Raw genomic sequence first — 15,248 nt, 5'->3', positions numbered from 1 at the left:
GTTAAGTGCAAATTTCGGCGAGTGAGATTGAAATTCTTTACTTTGAATCTTCCCTCCGCAAGAAAATTATTCAGCATTTTTTTGCATTGAAACACATATTTCACCTGAGGACATTTTTTGGTGGTGGTAGTACTCATGCTTCACGCGCCGTACCGGAAATTCATTCATCGTGAAGTAGTCGACGATTGTCCACGGTCTCTTGAAGCGGAACTCTCTAGAGAAGAAATATCGGCAATGGTAAGGAATTAAGGTCGGTCAGACTAACAACTCGTCGACGAAGATATTGTGTGTAGCTTTTCGTGGAAGCTCGTTTGGTCAGGTAAGAGAACAAGTCATTATTACGTGCAAACTTCGATGTTGTCAACTCTGTGAAGGGAACGAAACAAGGTGTGCTCCAGAGGTGGTCTGAAAATGCGTTTTGCTTGTATTGTGTTGTCATAGTGCTGGAAAGTTCTTGAGACCTATTCCAAGTAAAATTATTTTCTCTGTTGAAAAGGCCTGTCACATATGTTTTATGTGTCCAGTTTCGATACATCCTCATTCATGAGGAAAAGGTTTTATCGCTAACTGCGGTGTCACCGGTAATTTCAGAATTCCACAGGTAGATTTATCATTTTGACTGGGTTTAGCTGGTCTTTTTGTGATTTGAATGAAGGTTTAAATCTGAAGTAGGATAATCTTCTCGAAGAACAGATATTACGATAACTCTGTACTTTAGTTGGTGTATGCTTCGATCCAGTTTCTCCATTTCCTCTCAATCATGCACCTGGCTGGCCATGGTTAGATACGGCGGATATATTTAGACATCGATTTGTTTACATCCGAAGAGATTAGTTTATTTCATTCTACAGATGATATTGATCCATATTGGAAACCGCAGCAACATTTTTTAGTATTTGGTAAGCGCAATTACGACGTGGAACCAATACGCAAATTTCTTATCCTAGGCTGATAATTTGTCGCCTTGGAATGTAACCACACAAATGGTTGCCGCGTGATGTGTTTCTACGATTATTTTTGCTTGCCCACAAATCAATGGCGTTTTGTAAACTTTTACTCGAGAGCTAAAGAATTTCATCACCACTATTGTTTCGGGTGATAATCCAATGATGTTACTTTTTTTCATGCAGATTAGTACCATAGCAATTAGGAGTTAATTTTTTATGAATTCAGAGTGAGCGATGTTTTTGTGTTCGATTACACACCACCGTTCTTGAATACTGCGGTTCTCTTTTCTTTGTAATCAAATCTTTCGTGAGTATTTTTTTTTAACATTGATTCACTCGGAGATCGTATCTGGTTACTTGCGATTGATTCTAATTTGTCTTCCCGTTTCATTCATTTTGTCCGTGAGCTTTCTGTGCTTGTTTGAAATTTGTTTTAGCAAGAGTGTGGTTGACCTCTCTGTCCTAGCGAATGAATAGTTTTGGTTCAGTTTGTTTGCATTTTTTTCTTTCGTGTAATAACCTATTAATAGTTTCAACGTGTTGCAAGGACCGCGTAGGCGCGTTTTCCAATAAAGAAATCACTGATAACGTCAATCGCATATCCACGATAACATTAGTGAGGTTGTTTCCAAAATGGCTGAATTTCCTTAGGAAATGAACTGTATATAAAGTTCAGTTGGTTGTGCACTCAAACATTAATACTTTTACACTACACTTTACCTCGCGATACGTAAAATTTAACCACTACGTTTTTATTTTGTTTGGATCTTCCATTAAAATCATATATAATGAACAAATATTTAACATTTTAGAGGTCTAGAAATTGTTTTATTTTGACTGGTTGCAATCTGATGACGTAGATAGAGTTGATAAACACATTCTTAACAAATCTGTTCTCATTTGTCTTTGTTTTTCAAAATCTCTTAATATGTAATCTTATAATAAAGGGTAAGATGGTAGAAAGAGTAGAAAATTCACATTCCTTGGTGTCAGTGTTTTAAGAGCATGTTATATGGCTGTATTGCCATTGTACACAAATGTAACTAGGCATTGTAATTCACAGCAGAAACATGTTGAGGAAAGATGTTGGGAATCAAAAATATTGATCTCTGGATTGAGTGCTTTTAATAGATGAATTATATTGTATTCATAGTCTTAATATCCTCAGTAACCTTAGGAACCACTAACAACAGTTTTGCAAACTGATTTGCAAAATTGTTGAGCACAATATGAGTGCAAATCTTAGTTATACTTTCACAAAGGCTTTGTTGTACAAGTTAACATTAATGCCCTAACTTGCCTATTATAGGCCGTTTTGATTGTTCTTCTTTCCAGTAATTCATAGTGGCCATGCAATCAGCTACATAATATATTTAACTTCCTGTTGACGCTACTGGTGGTATGGAGCACTTTGTTTGAGAGTAGAATCTCTCTTTTACCTTTCGACCCTCAAGAGTGATTAGCATCTGATTTCTCTTAACAATATCACTCCTCAATCACACACTAGGGTCATGAGAATAAAGGAAATGATACATACTTAAAGAAGCTCTTGATTGTTTTCAAGAATTCCCCTTGTTAGCCCCATAGGAACTGTATGGAGAGCAGTTTGGAGAATGTGTATACTGACCGTAGGGCATTAAGGGTTGAGTATACGATTTAGAGGCTGTTGATTTGTGAAATTGTCACTGGGCAATACCATGTTAGCTATCTGAGAGGGTACATAAGACATTTCCAACTTTTTACCTCGGCAACATGTTTAATATCCACTCTACAGGTATAATAAGTGGTCAATGAATGGTGATATAGGACGCAGAGGTGACTCCAGTCCCACTGACAGTGGAGTAGATACCCGCGAGTGGGAGGAAACTCACAGAGGTGTGTATCATACTGAAAATGATTGAGTATTGATTATCGTCATCATCAATGTCATGCAAACTTAATACCATCACAATCATCACCATTATCATCATCGTAATCAATAATAACTTGTACAAGAGGAACAGTACCATCATCATTAATAATTGTCATCATTATTATTACAGTGATAAAAAACAATAACAAAATCACTGCTATATTCATCATTATCATCATCAACAACAGCAACATCATGGTCTTCATTTTTAGTAACGTTTACATCATCTGGGAGATCCCCATTACTCAAATTTTACCCTTTCAAGAATTTTTTATTTTAACTCCCTAGCCACTTACTTTGAAACCATAGCAGTTTTCCTATCTACAGCTGTAGCTGCTGTGCAGATTTCCTTGTAACTTTTATAAGATGAGGTATTGCCTTATTAACGTAACACCCTCTATGCTTGTCTATACTCGTCACCTGCTTTGCTGGCAGAGTCCCAGTGAAACTGCAAACAATTTTTACTGGATAATTTCAAGTGTTAAAAATGCAGCTTACCTTGCACAAGAGTCATAGTTGAAACTATTTGGACAAGGGAGAGATTTTTATATTTGGTGTTCTGGAATATTCTGAATTTATGTTGAGAAGAATTGAAAACTGACTTAAGGCTAATCTCTGCAAAGTAGTCGGGCTTAAATGTAAGAGCACAATTTGTCTGGACTGGAACAAAGTAGGGTATCAAATAGGTCTTAAAAATGCTATTCAAGGATTTTTCATGTATTAAATGTCATTAAACAGTTTCCTGAGAAACAATGAAAAGACAGACTATAGGTGTTAACAAATAAGATGGAAATTTTATTCAATATTTGTTGACACCTGCTATTGCAAAATGCATTGAGCAATTGTTTAGGTATGGGAAAAACCTTCCCTGCTCCAATTAGGTCATGAATTTTGTATGTGACTTGTGTTCAAGCAGATAGGCACTCTTCTGAACTTTGTTTTGCTAGTATGCTCTTCATTTTTAAGAAATAATCCATGCATTAATTCTACTTTCGTAGCTGCATTTTTTGCGGTTTTTTCATACATTGGAGACAAGATGGCAACAACCCTTTGTTTCTCAGAACAATGAAACTACTGAAGCAATGAATATTCACTTAAGAAAAGTTAATTACACCGTGGTTTTCTATGTCAGTGGTAGTCACATACAAGAGTTCTTTGACTTTCGAGCACTTTCAAAAATGTGCGATGAAGCATGGTGACAATTTTGTCCGAAACCCTCCTGTTAATCACTGTTAAAGCTGGGTAATTTTTTGGACATTAAAATACTAAAAGTACACCTTCTGTTTTGCTGTTTATAGGGTGTTTTACAACCTTAGGTTAAAAGTTAATAAAAGGTATTAGCATAATTGAAGTTGATTAAAGTAAATGATGGTCAGTGTTTTTTTCAATGTTATTTTAATTTTAATTACTAAATGAAATTCTTTTCATTTTTTCCTTTTCTCTTCAGCAGGACCAAGAATGGTATGTTTACTTATTTTTCTTGAAGTAGGAGTTTCACTTAACTGCAATAACATTATCAGAGAAAGAATCAAATTTAAAATGAAGAAAGATTCATGTCAAGTTGGAACTAATTTTATTGATAATTTAAACCATGGGCTTGAAATGCCCACTGCCATGACGCTTTTAAATTTCCATAACCTTGTTTTTAATTTTTGCAAGTGCAGCCCTTCACAACTGAAACCCCATTCTGTGCATTGTGTTTTCCAAGATCCTTCAGGTTTTTATTTCAGCTGGATTGCGTGTATCATCCAGCAGAGATCCATATCAATTTAATTTATAATAAGTTAAAGGCCACCCTAATGATGAAACACCATAGATCAAAGCAAAGTTATGAATAAATGCTGCCCTCAAATAAATGCTAAACTCAGGTGGAATAAAAATAATGCTACAGGCAGTAGGAAGACTGCAGAATTTATTTTGGGATTGTTAGGAAAAATAACAAGTGCAAAGCGAAGTTAACAATCCTCACCATTTTAATGTTGTACACCTTCTAAGCCAGACAATTGATGCTATCTTGGCCAAAATTGCAAGAAATTTGAATTTAAGATAGTTATTTTTCTGTAATCTCAAATGCATGCAGCAGCATGGTTATTGTGAGTGAAATTAGAATAGCAATTTTGAAATAAGGGAACCAGCCCTTCAAATAGACCCGACCCTAGAATTAAAGCCTCAAGGAAATTGCTAAATATTTGGTAAACAATTTAATAAATGCCAACGTATAAAGGAGTAAATATAGCATACTGGAAACTTGAAAGATTTTTTACAATTATGTCAAACATTATCCTCACAATAGTCTAATTTATAACCTAAAAAATTGTTGCACTTAGCTCTTTTGAAGATTATCCTAGGCTTTTGAGTTGCAGCTCAGACTAGTAATTGTTGGCAGCCCTGAATTTACTTTTACTAACATCCTCTAAAATTATTTTTGTAGTCCCTAGAACCTTACAATTATGGAAGTGACTCCTCCTGGTCAAATCTAAATGGGGTAGAAGTAAAGAAAAAGTAAGTTGTAGACTTCTGTTAATATTCTTGATTAATGATTGTCTTATTTTTACTTTCTGAAACCAAGCGTACAATGTTTAGAGGCATGAACATGAACAAAACAAAAGTATACGTGCCTGGAAATGAAGATTTCACTCCACAAACCTCCCTAAAGTATAATTATATAGCATATTCTTCCTTGGTTCCCTCTAATTCAAGCCATTTTAAAGTCAAGTGGAGGCTATTCAGCCTTCTCCCATGCTCTCTCCTTTCACTCTACAAAATTGATGAGCATTAGGGGATGAAACAAGACAAGACTGCCGCCCAGGTAGCCCAATGGATAGTGCTTTGGACTGTTGTGCGGGAGGTCGAGGGTTCAAGCCCCGGCTGGACCAACACTCAAGGTCTTAAAATAATTGAAAAGAATTTGCTACCTTTCTATAACATCAAGAAATGGTTAGATATTCTAGTCTTCTTGGATAGGGATGAATAAATGGAGGTCCCGTCTCCTGCAGGGTTGGGGGTAGGAGACGTTAATTTCCCACACACAAGATTACTGTGTGATGGATGCCCCCCCCCCCTTGGGGTGGGATGGTGGGATGTACAGACCCCCATTTAAACCAGCTTCAAGCTGAACTGGGCTGGCCTGTCTAAATATCGTAAATACATAGTGATTACATACATACATGCATACATACAAGTTGAATGAGCCTGAATCACAGAGATGTCAACCACTGATTCTTTTATCATTTGAACTAACCACTCGGCAATTTTGCATGGGACTCTATGAAACTGCAAGTTTTAATCAGTTCTATGACTTTCCAGACTCAAGAAAGAAAACTCTCGCAAAGCAAGAAAATCTGTCACATTTGATTTATCACCACTTAATAATCTGTAAGCCAAATTAGTTGAGGTTTAACTACTTGTTGTCAGCTTGAAGAAATCATGCATGGTATTTATTTGGTTACCATTGTTTCCACATGCAGCTAAATTTCCTGGAAGAAAATCAAGCATGTGTATAAAACCAAACCAAAATAGCCATTCAGACCAAAAGATATAATGCATAAAGCCAGTGAGAACTTCAAGTTAAAACAAAAAACTTCCCCATAGTAAAGGAACATGCCACTGCCACAGGTGACCAACATATGTGTATAATTGGGTAAGAAAAGTATCTTATGGGCTGCCTGTGGCCATGAAAATATGAAAATTATTGCATGTAATACTTCAAATAATTTGATAAAATAAAACAACCTTACAATTGATTTTGATGTTGGGAGACTTTTCTTAAAAGTTAATTATCTATGAATTTTTTTAAGCTGACTTTTTAAATTGTCATGTCTTGATTTCATTTCACAGTGGTTCTTACAAGGGAAAGGCTCTAACTTTGGTAAATATTGGATTTACATTTTTATTTGATAAAAATGAGCTGGCTCTTGTAAACTCAAGCATAGTTATTTCCTTACTTTTTCCCTTCTTATTTTTTTTTAACTGAAATAAGACAGTTTGTATGAATTACAGCACTAAAAGGCTAGAATTAACAAGGCCTTGTCTGTTTTTAAAGTGGGTTCCAGCTATTTTTTGTAATCTGTAAAATCTAACTTAGTTGTAAGGATTTAAACTCACATGGTTACCATACATTTGTGGGCTCTTGAACACTTCAATGTCATGGGTCCTTTTTGTTAGAAAAACGTATAGAAGAACTTTGCTCTGAACAAGCTCAAATGATTTTGTTGTTGTTGTTTTTTTTTTCTCAGAACAATAATGTTGATCCAAGAAAGTCTCCTAAGAACTCTCCTAAACTGGGAGTGCGTGATGGTAAGGATTTGCGCATTATTTTATAATGTCTGGTTTTAATTACAACTGCAATAAAATTAATGGTTTATTTACTGGTGGCTTGTGAAAGGATACAGCCACAAGGAGTGATTAGCAAGTTCCCAACAAGGATTTCTTAAAGATTTTATTTTGAAGTATTGTTGGAATGTGCATTACTTTTTCTTATTGCCTTCATTTTCCAATTTGATTACCTTGCAAGCACATTCCTTTATGAATGAGTTTGGTTCCTGTATGAGGTAGAGACTCAATAGTGAAGTAGAAAGAAATGTTTAATTTAAGACTGACTTCTTTAAATCAAGATAACATGTTAGGCAATGAGGATCAACAGATAACATCTGTGTACTTAGACAAGTATAACCCTATCAGGTATGATCATGAAAATTTCCAACAAAGTATTCTAGGGCTAAAAGATCTGAAGTGACAATTAGAGACAAGTGTACTTTAGGTATGTCCTGAGAATTGTCTTGAGCATGGAATTTTTTCTTGCCTGCATGCAATGTGTTGTTAAAGTAATTATTTGGCTTTCACCTTCAGATCAAAAGAAGCCTGTTCAAGCTGCAAGTCAGTTTCCTGCAAGAACAAATTTCCTTTTAGAGGCATGTTATTTCAGTCCTCTCTTCTTCCTATTTCTCTCATCATTTCTTATTTAGTATGGTTGACATAATAATAATAATAATAAATATTAATAATAATATTTAATGAGGGAGCCCAACTTTTGCAAATTTTGCTTAGAGAAGGAGAAACAGCACGAATAAGTGGGGAAGTCAATCAAAGAAGTGGAGGCGCGGTGGCCTCATGGTTAGTGCACTCAACTCCGGATCGAGTGGTCCGGGTTCGTTCCCGGCCAGGACATTATGTTGTGTTCTTAGGCAAGACACTACTTTACTCTCACAGTGCCTCTCTTCACCCAGGTGTATAAATGGGTACCGGCAATTTAATGCTGGGGGTAACCCTGCGATGGAATTGCATCCGTTCCAGGGGGGAGTAGAAATACTCCTAGTTGCTTCATGGTACAGAAACTGGAGTTAAGCACCGGCCTAATGGGCCACTAGGCTCATAAACAGACTTTACCTTTACCTTCAATCAAAGAAGGCAGTTTTTTAATTTTCAGTTGTCAAAGAGTGTTAATCTAGAGATCCAAACCCTGCTAGAAATAATCTGAGTCTAGTGCTACTCCTTGACAAACAATTTTGCATATTTTCTGCAGCACCTTTCGTCTTTTACCCTCAAGACACCACAGGAAGCTCAAGTGCCAGCTAAAGAGAGACTTCAGCAAACAAAGGTATGTTTATGGTTTGTTTAGCTTAAATTGTTTTTCCAGTTTCCAAGGAAATCAAGAAAATAACTTCATAAGTACATGTAAGTGCTTAACATTATAAGAAAAAGAAGACTTAAAGATTTATTGATAATTCCTTGCATAAATTGAATTAATTATGCAATCTAGCTAAAAGAACTTGAGGTGATCTTGAGATATCTCTGGGGGTTTTTTAGCAAAGCTGTTAAAATGATGTCCTTGTTCATACAGGAATTGCTAGCAAAAGGCAACCAGTGGACAAAAGAAATGGAGATGAGATTGACAGACACTGACGTGGTGCTTTTGGATGGAGAGACACAGGTGAAGATGCAAATCTTTATTTCCTTTTTTTGAGTTGTTATACCTCTGAAGCAGCTACTGAGAATTCTGCAATCAAGGATAGTGCTCTTCATCCAGTTAAATTTGAGTAGAAAAATGGAATCTGTATTTTGTAAATGATGTGCCACAAATATTTTTCATATCTCTTCACTCCACTATTTCAACTAGAATTGTACATTTTGTACCTGTGGCGGTGGCTAATGTGTAGAACAGGGTTAGGTACTGAACCTTGCTTGGGAGAATCTCTTTTGAAATAAATGCTTTTCTTCTTTCACACAGGATGTGGTGGAAGTGTTTTCATTGACCACTGTAGGCCATGTACATCATTTTACTGATGACCCTGATCTGAATAGTGTGTTGGTATTCAACACTCTGCAGACAGAGAATAAATTTGCTGCTATGCATCTGTTTCAGTCAGACAGGGTTCCGGTATGTAATTTTATTAGTTATTTTATTTATGTATTATTCGCAATATTTAGATAGGCTGACCCAGTTCAGCTTTACAGCTGGTTTAAATGGAGGCCTGTATATAGAGAATAACAAGGCCTGAGATTACAACACCTAGAGTTACGTTCCCTACTCTTAACAAGACATGCAGGGGTTCTTTACGTCCCCTGCTAACCAGTACAGAGAAAATGCACAAGAAGAGGCCTACGGATTAAAGTCAGTGGTAAAGTCGGTAATTGAGTTATTTGACATCATTAGTCTATATTACATGAAAGTTCTCTGTAGCTTATTATTTTTTTCCGTCTTGATAGGCTGCTGTTGTTGCAACTGAAATTATGAAAGCATCAAGTAGCAAAGCCGTGAGTTGTCTTTTTTCATTTGTTCTAATCAATATGTAATCAAGGGAAAGTGTATGAAACTTTAAAGTTCTGTCCGTTGAGAATATTTTTAAGGAAAATTGACTTGAAGATTTCCCAAACTTGTAAAATCTTAAAAGCTCCAGTTGGGCACTGTTTTTGTGGTATTCAGGACAGCCTTAAAATCTCAGACATTCTGGTTCTGTTTTCAAAGTTAGTCATCATTATATTTCCCTGTTAGTGAGTGATGTTTTAATGTTTGAATGAGACATTTTAAATCTCTCTGGTAACTGTGTGTAGGTGCTTAAATCATCTTCTCTCGGCTGTGAAATTAACTACGAACAGTCCCTCCTTTTCACAGAGTTAGGCGTACGAAACCTGTAAATTACGAACAGTCGCTACTTTTTTGCGCCTCACTCTCGCAGTCCCGCGCGGTGCGCTAACATCAATATTTTTTTAAGCTGATTTTTTTTTTTACTCGCGCTACGGACTTTGCCGAAAAAGAGGAACTTACACAAATTATGAGATATCTCTACAATTTCTGTTCAATAAACCATGCTCAAACTGTAGATTCTCACAATTTAAGCCAGAGAACGTTGAAACTACGTCTTTCACAAGTCAAAGTAGTTTTTTTTTTTTGTAAATCTATTGTATATCATAAATTTAGTTATAAATAACAGGAATAATTTATTTTGCAGGCAATGCCAAACAAATTTGCAGCAAAAGGAGGTGCCATACTACCCCCACCCCCTTCACATCCAGCACCCCCTCCTCCTACGGTACAGATTTTTACCGTTCTTTTAGAATCTTGTTAATAATTCACTCGTGTTTTTGTCTTTTGAATAAGATTTACCAAGTAAAGCTGAGGCTTCCCCCTGTTTTTCCTGTTTTTAGGAAGTTGACCAGGAGAGGTTAGATTTGTATGGAAAATCACTTGTGGCACAAACAATTGCAGCCTTTTCAGCCGTGTCAGACAACAGCGCGAAGAAAACTGGAAAACCACAAGTGTCATCAAGATACCAAGCGGGGGAATCATCCTCTGATATTCCAGACGAAACAATGTCTGCGGAACTGTTGGAGGCGAGAACAAACAGAGATGTGGTAAGAGACGACGAATCGATGTTAGTGTTTAAGCAACTGCACACCCACCCCTCCCTAACCCAATATTAACCCTAACTTGCTATCAGTTGGCTGTTGTCGGCTTAGGGGAGGGGTAGTGCATAGTTGCTCAGTGTCAGTATATGAGCAACTGTGCTCCCACCCCTCCCTAACCCAACATTAACCCAACTTGTGATCAGTTGGCTGTTGTTGGGTTAGGGGAGGGGTAGGTGCGCAGCTACTCAGATACTGACATAAATCCCATTTTTTCATTCCTATTTTTCCATTTCTATCTTTTCGTTCCCATTTTTCCATTTCCGTTTTTTCATTCCCATTTTTCATGGATAAGAGGTCGATTTAAGGGAGAAGTTATTTCAAAAATTGAAAGAGCGTCTCAGAGTTTGAAGCGTTTGAAATTTGGAGCTTCTATTTAATAAATCTCGCTGAAACACTAGCCATTGCAAAGGGCCAACTTCCTGGTTGGTAAATTGCTAATGAGCCCATGCATTCTTTTCAAATTTTCAATTTTTGAAATCGTGTTTGGCTGAAAATTTCAGAGTTGGGTAAACTATGTCCCACATTTCGATTATGCGTACCAACATTTTTGTGACTTCAAAAGGAAAATGACGAGCTCGTGTTAAATGAGCAAAAAAGAAAAGATTCCCTACAGCCACAGGTTCGATGCCTTTGGAGATTAAAACCCTCCCTTCTTCTCCCTCTCCCCCTCCCTCTCCCCCTCCCTCTCCCCCTCCCTCTCCCCTCGCCCTCCCTCTCCCCCTTCTTCCCCTCCCTGTCCCCCTCCCCCTCCCCCTTCCTCCCTCCCCCTTCCTCCCTCCCCCTTCCCCTTCCCCCTCATGCTAAAGTTGCAAATCCTTAACGACATTGGGCGCTGCATAAATACATGGAAAAAAGTAAGATTTATCTTCCTATCATTAACTGAGGAAAGTGACAAGAGGCAAACCTGTCTATTTAAGTCGATCGTCGCTAACTTTGGGAAAGGTACGAGCTCAATATTGAAATTTATCTATTTTAATTCCAGCAAATCTTGAACCACTGTATTGATGATATCGAGGACTTAGTCATGAGAACAAAGAGATCCGCTGAGGCCTGGAGAAAGCTGCAGAAAAAGAAGGGCAAAGTTAAACGTAAGTTTGAATCGTAGATGCGTACACCAGTATCTGTTATTCCTGAGTAAGTGGCATCTTTTTTTTTTTATTATTTGTTATTGATTTGTAATGCCAACAGAAAGTTCCTTGACACTTGAAGCCCGCCCGCCGCCTGAGGCAGAATTCTATGATGCATTTCAAAAGTTAAAACATGCCTTGAACTTGTTGGTAAGTCATCTTCTACGTTACCTTTACTTGTTACGTTTTAGTTCTTTTGGTAGATCGCGACAACCGTATCGCGCAACGTTGCCACGTTGACCTGTTGACGTGCTGTGATGATACTGTAGTTTGTGTGACTAAGCGGAGCATGAAATGATGAAAAGACCCTCAATAGACTACGAGTAGTCCCTTCTTTTCAGCGAAGTCCTTCGCGCTGGTCAAAAAAAAAAATTATGTTACTGCCCCACGTGGAACTCTTGGAGTGACGCCGATCACTCTCTTTATTCACGCTGCAGCAGTTCTGAATATCATTGGCTCTCTATTTTGCTTTTTAATTTCTGATTGGCTCTTGTGATTAGTCTGGCTTAGGTCGTTCGACCTTCAAGAAAAGCACATTAAACAGGGGTTTCGATCACTTTTCCATGAGCGGCTGCGAATGGTTTTACAAGCGGCTCTGACGTGAACCGAAAACCAAAGACGAGAGGCTGCTCGCAGATTAACCCTTTAATTCCCAAACTGATTGACATGAAACTTCGCCCCATAATTTCCGTTCATTATCCAGCAAACAGGTAATGAGAGTACACAAACTTATCATCAGCTAGAGGTTGTCCTGATCTAACACCAAATTCTTATAACTAATTTACAGGGAACTGTGTAGCAGCTAGAGGGGAGAATGAACAATCAGATCCTGAGAATAAAACGGTTTAACAAACGGGGGAGGGGGGGGGGGGTAGTAGATCACCGGTAACCCCCGGCAGTAAGAATATTTCTTTTACTCTTACACAGGGCAAGTTGAGGCAGCACATTCACAATCCTAACGCTGCTGAATTGGTTCACTATTTATTTGTTCCCCTTTCGTTGTTGATTCGCTGCACAGGAGGGTAAGTGCTGTCTTTTATTTTTTTTTTCATTTATAGCGCAGCTACAGGTGCTAGCTAAAAGGCCAACAAAATCAATTAAGGTCATTTTGATTGAGAAGGTATTCACTCCGATGGTTTGTTTTCCCAGACATGGATTGTCTTGAAAGACTCCCTATTTTTCTTCCCGTAACGAATAGTTTTCTTAGATGACAAGAGGTCACCAGCCTTTTCAATTTGTCGCCGTTTCGCTCTCTTTTCTTCCGCAGTAGAACGTAAGTTGATCACGGTATCTTGGTTTCCTGGATAGAAATCAGTGCTGTTATGTTATGATAATCAATTCTTTTTCCAGCCCTGAGAAGGCCAGAGCAGTCATTCTGCCTTTACTTACAACGCAAGCAATAGACTTGCTCCAGAACTGTCTCTCCTCAAAGGAAACAGAATTATGGATGGCTCTAGGACCCAACTGGACGCTGCCAAAGTATGTGAAGCTTTTTTCTTGACTATCGTCTTGAAATAAATAGAAACGAGGGAGAAACATTGTGATGAAAAAATTTTCGGTGATTGAATGATTTGGATAATTGACAAACTGATTACGAGGACATAGCTAAGGAACCACGGGGCACGTGACCTGACCCCTCCTCTTTGTCAGATATTAACAAGTAAGGAATGTCAGTTTCGAGATGCACAAAGCCTTGAAAACGACTTAGCTTTCTTTATTTACAAGGAAGGATTTGCTTGTGGCCCCGTTTATTAAGTGTTAAGGTATTTAGCATTTGGCAGTTGCTATTCTCAATACGAGCTCAAAACTTAAAAAAACCAAGATGGCCGCTACAGGACGAAAAGAGTACTGAAGCCCGCGCTCCTTGGCGACAAAACCACAAAAGGGCGAGAAAACGAGGGGTATTTGAATAAATCCTTCTTTAACCGTAACCTTCTGTAATATCAAAGGATCTTGGTATGCTTCTCGTCCCATTCCCCCCTCGCCTCTCCCGCCATCCACAAAGTGTACTCCATCCCTTTGCCTATTGAAAACTCCTGCCTATAATTGTTATTTTCCTATTTTCCTCATTTTTTCAGGTCAAGCAAACAGTTCAAAGATCAGTTTATGGCTCCATACACTCCTATGTTCAAGGACGGCTGGACTCCACCTGAAGTGATTGCTGGTAAAGACGTGTCCAACCTCAGTGCTGCTATTGCTGCTAATGCCGCTAATGCCGCCGCTGTGGCCCAACTCAATGATGGATCCAGAAAGGTATGCTAAGAGGTTGAAGTATCGTCTCTACGCAGAAAATTTTTATCATAATTTGTTCAGAATGGTACCATTTTGGTGGTGAAATGAAGTATGCCTTTTGCTAAGAAAGTCGAGATTCTGTCTTGTTGTAAGGGGTCTCTTAGAATTTCAGAGAGTTTCGGTGAATGCCTTGATGCTCCATTATAGGAAACTTAGCTCCCTTGAAAGCTCTTCTGGCGAAGTGCTTGCTTCGATTTCCCTTAGTTGGGCACTCCTTGCAATTCCTATTTCACAGTTGAATGGAAATCATGAATGAAAATGTTTTTTTTTTAAGGGAGATGACTCTGCGGCAAACTTCACAAATTCAGCCGTGATATCAGCCGCGGCTAAGTTCAGAAGACTGGCAAGTGTGAAAGGATCTTCCGAATCACCGCCACCAAGGTAAACAACTGCGACTCTTCCCTTGATATAACAGTGAATTATAATAAACGCTGAGACTGATAAAGTGCGTTGAGAGGGAAGTTTCTTTGTTTTTACCTGAGTTCCCCACTGCGTCTTTTTCAAATTTACTGTTGACTGCCCTAACAACTTTGGTTTTCCAGTCACTCGTAAAGCACATTCGTAAAAAAAGTATCTCACTTTGTGCATGCAAAACGCAAACACGAGAGCCTGCGGCAAGAGGTCTTATTGGCTGCGGGAGACCGCGGCGCCGGTAACCTGCTTTTAATGAAACCCTTGTTGTGTTTGTTTGTTCCAGTCCACCCAAAAAAGGCTTGAGAAGAGTACGTGTCCTTTATGATTTCCAAGCAAGAAACAGCAAGGAACTGACGGTTCACCAGGGAGAAGAAGTTGCGGTAAGAATTGATTTTATTTCTTTGCATATTTGTGCTGAGAAGATACTGTGAAAAACCTTGGAAAACTGGTTTCCTCGATAAAACAGACTGCTCCTGAGCTCTGTCAATACCTGCGCTCTACAAACGACCATGTAATTATACCAAAGGATAGCTTGTTCAAGTCGTTCTTTCCGTGAACGGGACGGGACAAATGTGCTGACGTGACCCGTCCCGATACTTGTCAACTACCCCCAGATTCAGAAAAAAGCTGACCGGCTGATCTAATGTAATG

At 38.3% G+C, this 15,248-nt stretch overlaps 1 protein-coding gene across 4 annotated transcripts in view; it reads left to right on the top strand.

Moving 5' to 3' along the window:
* The first annotated feature begins 104 nt into the window (after window positions 1–104).
* LOC111323386 (epidermal growth factor receptor kinase substrate 8) overlaps window positions 105–15,248 on the top strand; it is a 27,575-nt gene continuing 12,431 nt past the window's right edge. Inside the window, exons 1-20 of one of the 4 annotated variants that reach the window (XM_088754188.1) lie at window positions 105–250; window positions 2,722–2,822; window positions 4,307–4,320; window positions 5,291–5,361; window positions 6,697–6,727; window positions 7,095–7,155; window positions 7,708–7,769; window positions 8,381–8,455; window positions 8,699–8,788; window positions 9,086–9,235; window positions 9,565–9,612; window positions 10,308–10,388; window positions 10,504–10,710; window positions 11,747–11,852; window positions 11,953–12,041; window positions 12,819–12,913; window positions 13,242–13,370; window positions 13,970–14,144; window positions 14,458–14,564; window positions 14,881–14,977. In XM_088754188.1, coding sequence (XP_088610314.1) covers window positions 2,738–2,822; window positions 4,307–4,320; window positions 5,291–5,361; window positions 6,697–6,727; window positions 7,095–7,155; window positions 7,708–7,769; window positions 8,381–8,455; window positions 8,699–8,788; window positions 9,086–9,235; window positions 9,565–9,612; window positions 10,308–10,388; window positions 10,504–10,710; window positions 11,747–11,852; window positions 11,953–12,041; window positions 12,819–12,913; window positions 13,242–13,370; window positions 13,970–14,144; window positions 14,458–14,564; window positions 14,881–14,977 — 1,773 coding nt within the window. In that variant the 5' untranslated portion in view covers window positions 105–250; window positions 2,722–2,737. Of the gene's footprint in view, window positions 320–2,721; window positions 2,823–4,157; window positions 4,194–4,306; window positions 4,321–5,290; window positions 5,362–5,397; window positions 5,745–6,696; window positions 6,728–7,094; window positions 7,156–7,707; window positions 7,770–8,380; window positions 8,456–8,698; window positions 8,789–9,085; window positions 9,236–9,564; window positions 9,613–10,307; window positions 10,389–10,503; window positions 10,711–11,746; window positions 11,853–11,952; window positions 12,042–12,818; window positions 12,914–13,241; window positions 13,371–13,969; window positions 14,145–14,457; window positions 14,565–14,880; window positions 14,978–15,248 lie in introns of those variants that run through there. The other 3 variants (XM_088754187.1, XM_088754189.1, XM_088754190.1) reach the window with 3 other exon arrangements.

This window comes from Stylophora pistillata, chromosome 3 (assembly GCF_964205215.1).
Source record: "Stylophora pistillata chromosome 3, jaStyPist1.2, whole genome shotgun sequence".
Lineage (NCBI taxonomy): Eukaryota > Metazoa > Cnidaria > Anthozoa > Scleractinia > Pocilloporidae > Stylophora > Stylophora pistillata.
Note: the sequence above shows the minus strand (reverse complement) of the source record. Positions and strands in the feature narration are given on the sequence as shown.